The 11,595-nt window shown below is 47.0% G+C and overlaps 1 protein-coding gene across 1 annotated transcript; it reads left to right on the top strand.

The window, feature by feature from the left end:
* The first annotated feature begins 7,470 nt into the window (after positions 1–7,470).
* LOC149344962 (uncharacterized) lies at positions 7,471–8,513 on the top strand. The gene has a single exon (XM_089547329.1). The coding sequence runs from the start codon at positions 7,471–7,473 to the stop codon at positions 8,299–8,301; it is 831 nt and encodes a 276-aa protein (XP_089403455.1). The 3' UTR covers positions 8,302–8,513.
* The last annotated feature ends 3,082 nt before the right edge of the window (positions 8,514–11,595 follow it).

Below are 11,595 nucleotides of genomic sequence, written 5' to 3'. Positions count from 1 at the left end.
TAACTATCGTCGATTACAATCCCAATTATTGATTACCTATGATCAATCCTTATCTAGCTTACAGAGCACAGCATACTACGCCACTTGTACACATACACACCAGTACACACCAGTTCCAGTACACTGAAGCACCGTAACACCCCTTTTCATTCCGTCCAATTTCTGACGCGTAATTTGCGTATTGATATTTGTCTGGCTCCGCGGTGGCTCATTGTTTACGGCTCTCGGCTGCTGACCCGAAAGACGCAGGTTCGATCCCGGCCGCGGCGGCCGAATTTCGATGAAGGCGAAATTCTAGAGGCCCGTGTACTGTGCGATGTCTTTGCTCGTTTTAGAACCCCAGATGGTCGAAATTTCCGAAGCTCTTCACTACATCGTCCCTCATAGCCTGAGTCGCTTTGGGACGTTAAGCCCTCATTCACCACACCAATATTTGTTTTTTTTTTCATTACTGTCAGACCAGAACACATCCCAAACACAGGTTACTAAGCCATATACCCGACCGCGCGTTCAATGGGTGTCGCTCAAACACGCCTGAAGCAATTACCCTTCGTGGCCTACGGGAATAAAGAACAAACAAAAACCTTCGTGGCATACGCGTTACTTGCCCACCTGGCGCAGTGGGGCTATTTTCTTTTTCTATTTACAGGAATTTTGGGTTTTTTCCGACGGGTGGAGCCGGGATTTCACCTGAACGAGCTCCTTAAGTTGTCGCTTAATACCTGCGACTGTCCAATACTAGACCTTTCCCGTAATGCATCACAGCACGCGTTTCTTGTTCAATGGGAAAAAGATAGCACGCACCGAGGTGTCTCTAACAAGGAGAAACAATTGGGCGGGGGAGCCATCATCCAAGGAAAACCGGTTGAGAAGCAAAAGTGGACTGTTTTGCCTGTGGATGAAGTCCAGATTGGGCTAATTAATGTATATTCATAATGATGGTTCAACAGCGCGACCACACCAAGTCCATGAAAAAGAAAGGACACACACACCAGCGCTGAATTCAGCGCTGGTGTGTGTCCTGTTTCTTTCTTGGTCTATGTGTGTTTGCCTGTGGGCCGAACTTGGGCTAGCCCACGTGGGCCGGACTTGGGCTAGCCCACGTGGGCCGGACTTGGGCTTGCCCATGTGGGCCGGACTTGGGCTAGCCCGTGTGGGTCCCCGCTGCACTGCAGCCTAAGCCCCCCTGGAGGTCCCCTCTAAGAATCCCATTACTGCCCCTATGGGTCCCACAAAGGACCGAGGAAAGCCCCCTGTATCGTTTTTATGCATGCAGACCATAGGGGCCCCCTGCTGGTCCTATGTAGCCAGCCCACTGGGCTGCCCCTGTGGGTCCCGCGCGATGCCGAGTTGCAAATCCCGCACATATTCCACATCGGGCCCCCATGGGCTGCCCGTGTGGGGCTCGCGAGGGCCCGCAATTCTGAGCCCCGTTTGTGCTACTGGGGTACCTGAAACTCGATGCAAAATTGCATGTGAAGTAGCCGATGAGAGGCCTGACCCTACTATGAAATTCAAAGAAGGGGAGAATGCCGACGCGAGGGCAGCAGAAATCTTCATAGCCCGCGGGGAGACAGTCAGCTCTACTAATCTGATAGCGGTGGCAGCCTTTACAACCGGCTCTGTGCCGGGCAATCCAGAATTTTGGTCCAGTCTTCTGGACAAAGCCCCAAAGAAACAAGTATTGTTTAGAGATTTAGGCGGCTAGAAGTTATTTCTGCCAGTTTGGGGCACCGATCTGATATGGTGGATTGTGGAATGTGCAGATTGGTTTCCAGCCTTGTGTGCGCGGGTTGAAATAACCGCTGTGCGCGCATGTGTGCGTGTTGGTGCACTGACTGGACAGCCGGCGTACGTGTGCGTGCGTGTGTATGTACTTTTGTTGTCGGACACCGTGGCTAAATTTTAATGTCCCACTGATAACAAATGTCCGTGTGACATTCTTGGTTGGGAGGAGTGAAGTTCGCGGTGCTGTATTTTGTTTGCTGCATCCGGTCGCGTTAGCGGAATGCCCATTACGGTCTTTCTCTTGGGCTCTCCGCACAACCGCATAAAAGGGGGGTGAGCTCAACCCAGCGGGATACGAGGGGCGCCGGATAGCGGAGGATTACGGGAAACGTCAAACTCCCCTCATGGACGGAGTCGTTAGGTTGCATCCTGTGTGCACGTGTTTACGGCGAGGCGGACCCGCGTCACAGTGCGTGGCTTTGGTGCTATGTCGGCAGCGGCGTGCTTTGACAGCTTGAAGCGCGGTCAACAGGATATTGCCACGCTAGCTGCAGGCATGAGGAGCGACGATGATAAACAGATGGGTTGAAGTGGCTTTCCTTGAACTTGGGGCAACCGGACGTTAGGAAAGTGAGTGTTCGCGAAGCTCGCAGCAAGAAAGCACAATTCAACAAAATTGTGATGGTAGAAAGTGTACATATGTGTACAGTGCTTGTGTACCTTCTTTCCCCAATCACTGATTGGTGTTGTTATCCTTTCCGAATTGTTGATTGGTGGTTTTTTTCCTTTCCCCAATAAGTTATTGGGTGGATATTTGTGCAGTACCTGATTGGTTATGCTCCCCGCCGAGGCCGGGGACATAGGTTTTAAAACCAGCTGTTTCGGCAGGACCGAGGGCTGGTTTCGTCACGTAGAACTACGAGCCAGTCAAGTGTAAATATATTTTCTCCTTGCTTGTATCTTTCGTTGTGCTTTTAATTGTTATAAAAAGTTAACCTGTCCAGAAGTGTCCTCTTGCAATGTGATTGAGCAATTCGAATCTGCAAGACGTCAAGCATCCTACAACAATTATCATCAGCACAATTTCCCTCTAAGAGATCTTAAGAGAGGATTTCAACTAACGCAGCCGTAGAGGGGACTTTTAACTGTTCCTGTGAATGGTGAGTGTTGTTTTTTTCCATGAAGCGATTTCATCTTGCGCTGGGTTAAATCAAGGACTTATTGTTGAGTCACAGAAGTTAACCTTCAGTTCTAGGCATGCTGCTGGCTTGGGGTTTAGGAACGCTTCACAGCGGCAAGGAAAAGAATATCTGGCATTAGGCCTTGTGAGAAGATGATTCACATGTTGGTTCTGAAGATGTCGTCAGTCATCCTTGAACGGATAATAGATTTGTTCACTTTCAGTAAAGAGTGTAGGCACACACACAATTATGTGCACCCGAAGATGACTGTGATTCTTGTCGCATTCTGCCGCAAATTAAAAAAAATCTTTTCATGCGAAAACGTTTAAAACTAAAAAGAGTTTGCTGGTCGGCTAGTTGTTTGTCAGATATTATAAAAGGATTTTGGCACCAAGGCGTACTACACACCAACGCCCATATTGCCTTCTTTCTCGTCTGTAGTACGGGTTGGCGCTAAAATTCTTTGACAGCATATAAAACTGCGGGACATATACGTATTGAAACTTCTGTCGTAATGTAGTGCTCGCTTGAAGTTATATAAGCTCTACTTGTGAATCGGCTCAACATCATCTACACGCGAAGCAAAGGTTAAAGAAGAAATTTCGAACAGTTATGAGGGGTTGCGCATGCATGAAGCAATTGTTCCAGTTCTTTTCGCAACTTCTTGTGGTAATTGCACTCAACACACTTGAAAATATTAGAACAATTTATAGAGCAACTATATAATTTGTCAAAAAAAATTAGCTGAGGTTTAGGTCTAGTTAAACCGGGCAAGTTGCGTAAGCAAGCAGAAACTGTTTTTGCCCGAGGCGAACGCGCGTATTTATTCCACATTTCCCTCTCGCTTCCTCTCTCCACATTCCAAAATATGAGTCGAGAGCGCGCGACTAGGCGCGTAGCAGCGGCGGCGGCGCAGCGACGGTCCTGCCGCCTGGTGGAGCGCGGCTGAAACGGTTCCTATGGCAACGGCGCTCCATCTGTTTTACCTCGGCCACCACCGGGAGCTACACGACGGATTGAAACCTGGCGCAGTATTGCTTACGCAATAAAAGCATCAACTAAAACGACCCATTGAAAAGAATCGGTTTTTTTCATTGAAGGAGAAAGCACTGTGCTGCATTGTAACGCAGAATTAGGACCAATCACATGAACTCATCAACCAATTTTTTGCTCTATGCTGTATTGCTGTAGCTAACCAATTTACTAGCTGCAGTGCAAAGGCAGTGCTGTCATTGTCCGCTATTTTATTTTCTGATTATTTCATGCTGATTTTGCTCCCGATATAAACTAGACAGCACATAACTTCAGACAGCGGTGCCTAATACGGCGTGGTTAAGATCAACTAGGGCATTCACCTTATTACACATTTCAAGTTCGAGTACATGCGTGTACTGCACTGTACAAACTTTGATCTCCCTTGTTTGGGAACTGCAGGCAGCGTAATAATTTTGTGGCGCTTAACGTCCCAAAGTGCGCATGGACTATGGGGGAAACTGAAGTGGGTGGCTGAGGAATAATTTAGATCATCTGGGGTTTTTCAACGAACTAATGACGTCGCATAGCATATGGCCGCTTCGGCACTCCGCCTCCACGTGAAACATGGCCACCACTGCCTGCCGCATTTCGACCCCGCTTACTCGGTCACAGCATCCGAAGACATGGCGACTAATGCGCCATGGCGGGTCCAGCAGAATAATAGCCTATGTTGTTTTACAGCATTGTTAATAAGCCTTACGAGAGCACATGCCGTAGAAAAAGAATCAGTGCAAAGAAGTTGCAAGCTATTATTGCGAGCAGACCTCCTGGCTTGTATCTGTACAAATTTTTTTTCTTAGGTCTAGCGCTTGGACAAACATGAGCCAGCACTGATAGCGTGGAAGCCTGTTTGGATAAATTCCGCTTTGGTAGTCACGCGTACACTCGCCAGAGGAGGGCTTTTTTTCTTGTGCTCCCTTGAAAAGAATTCGAAGCGCGATTAGCGACGTATTGGAAAAACAGCGCAATCAAAGACGAGACACAAGAGAAGGACAAAACACCAGCGCTCTTGTGTCTCGTCTTTGATTGCGCTGTTTTTCCAATTCGTAAAACATGTACCAACCAGCCCGTATTTGCCCTCTTCTGGAATTAGCGACGTGTATAGCCCTTCTTCGTAAGTACTTCTATGTCATGTTTCACGATGTGCCATTGCACCTTCATGAGCCACGATAAATTTGGTTTGTTTAAGGGAGCTTAACATCAAAATGCGACTCAGGATATGAGGGGCGTCGAAGTGAAGGGTTCTGGAAATTTCTACCACCTGGGGTTCTTTAACGCGCACTGACATCAGTAAACGATCGCGCTCGTCAAGCATCTTACGTTTATGTCGCACCCAAGGCATGGAATGGGCTCGGGGTTCTCGGACGTCCAGTTCTCGTCGATAAAGAGAACAGAACAAACCACGCCGATTCCGCAGGGACGAAGTCAATCCAATTTACAGCGTAAATCCAGCGTTTATACAGATCCACGTCAGCTGGAAATCTGTGCAACAAGTGCATAGTGCTCCTGCCTTCTTCAAGAACATCATGAGTGCTGTACAGATGTTTCTTCGCAGCATCGCAATTCTTTTGGGTGATGGTATAACCATACACAGCGCTGTGCTTCCAGTCGTGATCATGTCACTTGGTCAGATAAGCTGAAAAGACGCTGTGAAGCCAGTGTATTACACATGCGAGCACCGCGCGCGCTATAGTTCAGGGCTGAGGGTAGCCCCTAGACGCCAGCTGCTCTAGCTAAAAGTGTCTGACATTTGTTTCTCACGCTCTCATTGGAGGCTTCCGTCGCAAATTTCTGTATGACCACGAAAACATAGGTAGGCAGCTAAAATCAAGGGGCCAACGCAGAAGCTCGGGCAAGTTGATGACACATTCTAAAGAAAGGTAAATCCAGCGCAAAAGAAAGGACGAAGGAAGAAAACGACACACAACGTGCTGACAAGCACGTTAAGTTTAATCTGCCAAGAGCAAAATATATACCCAGGAAAAGAAAGATAACAAAGCAAAACGAAAGACAACATAAAAGACAGCTCGATGCAAGGGATGCTTCATTATCGAGTGAACAGGAGAAATAGGTGATTTCTTTCTCGATAAAGTGAAGAGATGGCTACTGATGCAATTCTGGCCTATCTGCTGAATAATCAGTGCCTCGAAGAATGCCCTCTCTTGGTTTTTTAGTTCTTGCTCACACTCGTGCGGTGCAGGAAAGGCCTGCAAGTTGTGAGAGACAGTCCTTAAAGGGCCCGTGCCCACCCCAGCGCAGCAGACACTCTCTACCTCTCTTTGAGCGAGCCTCCTCTCCTTCCATTCCCTCCTCGAAATTCTTCTCTCCCGCTCCTCGTCGAGTAGGCTCGGCAAGGCAAAATCACCCCTTCCTTCTCCGGTGTAAGCCGGAGGCGTGGTGTCTGTGGAGTGCGTCACAGGGCGACGTCATGGCCCCGCCTTCAATAGAATTCTTTTCTTGGTTTTTGCATTTTTTCCGCACACTGAACGATCGAGAGGCGCGATCGGCTCGACCACCTAGACTTGTTAGCGAGCGCATCCTTTCATACATCTGTTTGTCATTCCCAGTTAACGAGCCACCTTTTCATTTTCTTTTAGGCCTCCCCACCGTTTCACGAGCGGAGGGGCGGAAGTCGGTTGTGTTCGAAACACACGGCGAAGCGCGGACCCGGCAACCGCCCGTTTGCTTTTCTCCATGCGTGTTTGTGTTCTGTGTGTTTGTGTCTTTTCTCCGCTCCAAAGCATATGTCATTCATTGGAGTCAAGGCGTACGCAAGATGAGTGGGCATGGAATGGCAGCAGCAATGTTCGTCGACCAAAACCACTTCCGCTTTTTTGTCCAGACGATTATCGCCGTCGGCACGTGCGTTCCTGCCTGCGCTGGAACATTCGAAGGGGCGTCTGCAGCTGATGTGTGTCCGTTCCTGGATGCGATTCCTGCCACAGACCAAGGGCTGGCCTCACTTCGCCTAACCCATGGATCGACGCTGGAACAAACAGCCGCTGTGACATCGACAACACCGTACCTGGCCTATATAAACGACTTGCCTAAGCCGGCACCCTTCAGTGGGCATGGAATGGCAGCAGCAATGTTCGTCGACCAAAACCACTTCTGCTTTTTTGTCCAGACGATTATCGCCGTCGGCACGTGCGTTCCTGCCTGCGCTGGAACATTCGAAGGGGCGTCTGCAGCTGATGTGTGTCCGTTCCTGGATGCGATTCCTGCCACAGACCAAGGGCTGGCCTCACTTCGCCTAACCCATGGATCGACGCTGGAACAAACAGCCGCTGTGACATCGACAACACCGTACCTGGCCTATATAAACGACTTGCCTAAGCCGGCACCCTTCAGTGGGCATGGAATGGCAGCAGCAATGTTCGTCGACCAAAACCACTTCTGCTTTTTTGTCCAGGTTGGTGGAGTTCCATCTCTTTTCGCAAAGCGATCGAACAACGTTTGTCTGCTGCTGTTCCCATGCCCACATACTTTGGTCCGTACTGTTGTTTATTGTGTTCATGTTGCGAAAATGCTTCTTCTGGGCGGAGATGTCGAGCTAAACCCAGGCCCTTCTGGGGCCTGCGAAAAGCTTCACACTGATGTATTGTCTGCCATCGAACGCCTCACCGCGCATCTAGACGACCGGCACGATAAGCTCTTGAAATCTATGGATGAGCTTAAAGTAAACCAGAAGCTGCTCGACTCCAAGGTGTCTGATTTGACGTCAAGATTAAAAACGCTAGAAGAAAAAGTAGTCAACCTTGAACATTTGCAAGACGAACCTCGCCTACAACAAATGGTTTCTACCGCAGTTCGCACCGAAACTGTCAATCTAGAATCACGACTAAATGAATACGAGGATCGCTCGCGGAGAGATAATTTAGTCTTTTATGGCATTTCTGATTGTGCTGATGAAACTTGGACGCAATCCGAAGAAAAAATTCGGCAAGTTGTATCAGATAATCTCAAGTTCCAGTTACCAGAAGATGGAATTTCTCGCGCGCACCGGCTAGGCTCGTTCGCTTCGGACAAAAGTAGACCTATTATAGTCCGCTTTTCAGCATTTAAAACGAAAGATGCAATATTCGCCCAAAGATCTCAGCTGAAAGGGTCGGGAATCAGCATGAGCGAAGACTTTTGTAAGGCCACGCGAGCTAGTCGCAAAAAGCTGTTTGATTTCGCGAAAAGTACTGGGCAGAATTATTCCATGAGATACAACAAAGTGGTCATCGACAAGAAAAGTTACATCTACTGCCCCGTCACGGACAGCGTTTGCGAGGTACATGTTGATAGCGCACTCTCCCCGGTCACGGCTAGCTCTGTTAATCCCGGCGCAAGCGCCTCCCCGCTGTCACCATAACTAGATAATATCGAAAGTCGATCCGTTGCACGCAGCTTTTCTTTTCTTTTTTGCAACATAAGGAGCGTTAGCAATAAACGCGACGCCCTTTCCAGTCTGATCGACACATGCACAGCGGACCTGGTGATCCTGACAGAAACTTGGCTCTCTGCTAAAATCAATGATAAAGAAATTTTGAATTGCGCACGTAAATACAAATTCTACAGGTGTGACCGTGGAACTCGACCTGGAGGTGGCGTTTTGATAGCAGTCGCGGACGGCTTGGTTTCTTTTAATGTTCCTATTCTTTGTTCGCTTGAATTGGTTTGTGTGAACATCCGCCTCAACTACAAAGATATTATTTTTGTCGCGTGTTATCGTCCTCCCAATTCATGTAGTAGCTTTTCATCTGACTTGCATGATGTTCTAAGTAAATTGCACGCCAGGTTTCCCTCATCACCCACTTTCGTTTTAGGCGACTTCAACTTTCCTAACATCACTTGGAACGTACCTTTGCCGTTTGCAAATGACAACTCCGCTGAATGCATTTCCTTTCTTGAAGTATGCTCCGACTTTAATTTGTGTCAGCTAGTTACTAGTCCAACACGTATTACTCAGTCTAGCGCTAGTATCCTTGATCTAGTACTTGCCACACATCCGGACCTCGTTCAGTCACTTTCTCAGCTTCCTGGCTTGAGTGATCACTCCGTCATACATTTTAATATGCTGAATGATTCCCCTCGCAAGCAAGTAAGCACAAAATTTATTAGGGACTACGGAAGAGCGGACTATGCATCTATTAACGCAGGACTGGCAGAATTTACAAGTGATTACTTTTCTAGATTTTCTGACAGATCAGTAGAAGAAAACTGGCTTGCTTTAAAATCGAAAATACTGGAGCTTACTAACCGATTTATTCCCCTACGTAGAATAAAAAACAGCTCCAATGCACCTTGGTTTACAGCGTCACTGAAGCGATTACTGAACAAAAAAAAGCGTATCTTCCGGAAGGCCAAGTTATCCACGTGCGAAGAAAGATGGGAGGCTTATCATCGCGTGGCAGCAGCGTACACAAACGCACTTTCAATCGCCAAACGCACATTTTTCGAACGCACATTGCCATCGATGCTTGCCTCAAATCCGCGCAAATTTTGGAATGTTGTCCGCGGTGATGACACTACGCAGATTGAATTACTCGCTGCTGATCAATCTGTCGTTTCTCCGGAAAGCTGTTGTACTGTTTTGAATGAAGTGTTTTCAGCGTCCTTTTTGAAAAACGTTCCCTCTACCCTTCCTATTGTGTCTCAGATTGATCACCCATATATGGATCCTGTCATTTTAGATTGGACCGGTATATGCGAATTAATATCTGGAATTAAGCTTTCTTCCTCACCAGGCATCGATGATATTAGTCCGAAATTCCTGAAAAACACTGAAGCGTATTCTGCAGTATTGTTAACAAAACTTTTTTCGCAGTCCTTGCAATGTGGTGAACTTCCGGAGGACTGGAAAGTGGGGAAGGTGGTTGCATTGCACAAGTCAGGTGACGTTCATTCTCCTACAAATTACAGACCGATCTCACTAACAAGCATTCCCTGCAAGCTACTGGAACATGTAATTTATAGCCATATAGTAACTTTTCTTGAGAGTAACTCTTTTTTCAGTATTCATCAACACGGTTTTCGAAAGAACTATTCATGTGAAACTCAACTTTTAGCCTTTACAAATGACTTGTTTTCAGCTCTTGATTCTAACTTAGTTATTGACTGCATTTTCATTGATTTCGCCAAGGCTTTCGATACTGTTTGCCATAGTTTACTACTTCTGAAACTAAGCAGACTTAACATTGATCCGAACGTCTTAAAATGGATTGAATGCTTCTTGTCTAACCGCACACAATTTGTAACTGCTAACGGCCATAGCTCTGATCCTTGCGGTGTAGCCTCTGGTGTTCCACAGGGATCAGTGCTGGGGCCGTTGCTCTTTCTAATTTATATTAATGACTTACCTACTAACATTTCTTCTTCCATAAAACTCTTTGCTGATGATTGTGTTATTTACCGTCAAATTAAAAGCTGTGCTGACCGCCTTACCCTCCAGTCGGACCTTAATCAGATTTCCTCTTGGTGTAACACTTGGCTAATGAAGCTGAATGTAAGTAAATGCAAGTTTATGAAAATTTCCCGCCACTCACCTACTCAAGTTTCCTGTGATTATTCACTATGTAATACTCCTTTAACCCATATTTCCACATACAAGTACCTTGGTGTGCATATTTGCAGTAACCTTTCCTGGCAAGCTCACGTGGACTATGTCACAAGTAACGCTAACCGTACTCTCGGTTACTTACGTCGCAACTTTTCTATGGCGCCCACTAACTTGAAACTTATACTCTACAAAACATTAGTCAGACTAAAACTTGAATATGCGTCGTCTGTATGGGACCCTCCTCTTAACTCACTAATTCTGAAAATCGAAGCCATTCAAAATCGGGCTGTCCGTTTCATTTTCTCTAACTATCATAGAACTGCAAGTGTAACTCAAATGAAAGCAAATTTAAACTTACCGGATCTTTCAATTCGTCGAAAAATTTCTCGTCTATGCCTATTTCACAAAATCTACCATTCAAACCATCATCTCAGATATACGTTGCTTGTACCGCCATCTTACATTTCATCCCGCAGCGACCACCAGTTCAAAGTTGGCGTACCCAGCAGTCGCACCAACTTATACTTCGCCTCTTTTATTCCCAAGACTGCTAAGGAATGGAACCACCTTCCCGCTTCCATCGCCTCCATTACAAACACCGACTTGTTTAAAAACGCTGTAATTGATTTTACATTGTAGTGCTGCGTTACCTGTTCTGTTTTTGTGTACCACCCACTCCTCTCTGTAATGCTTCGGCCCTGAGAGTAAATAAATAAATAAATAAATAAATAAATAAATAAATAAATAAAGATGCACGAAAGATAAGGGGTGTGTGTGCGGAGCTGTCAAGTGGGCGAGCGAGGGAAAGGCTCTGCTGCACTACTAATTAAAACCTTGTTTTGGGGGGCTCGCATAGAAGAAAAGAAACTGAGAAGGGAGCGCGCACGCAGAGCGTCTCGTGACGTGATCACGGCGGGGGGGGGAGGGGGGGGGGGGCGAACCAACTCCCTCAGTTTTACAATTTTTTTATTTTTTATGGCTAGGGTTCAAGGCTGTCGCCGCACGCTCCCTCCGCAGTTTTTTTTTTTTGTTCCTTCATGCGGGTTTGTAGGCATGAGCCAGAACAGAAGGCGCTGCGGAAAGCCTTGTGCAGACGACGCGACGCCA

This window comes from Amblyomma mixtum, chromosome 5 (genome assembly GCF_055824585.1).
Source record: "Amblyomma mixtum isolate Tamu chromosome 5, ASM5582458v1, whole genome shotgun sequence".
Lineage (NCBI taxonomy): Eukaryota > Metazoa > Arthropoda > Arachnida > Ixodida > Ixodidae > Amblyomma > Amblyomma mixtum.
Note: the sequence above shows the minus strand (reverse complement) of the source record. Positions and strands in the feature narration are given on the sequence as shown.

What these genes read in the sequence shown, in the direction of transcription:
- LOC149344962 (XM_089547329.1), top strand. Translation starts at nt 7,471, where the DNA reads ATGCTTCTTCTGGGCGGAGATGTCGAGCTAAACCCAGGCCCTTCTGGG.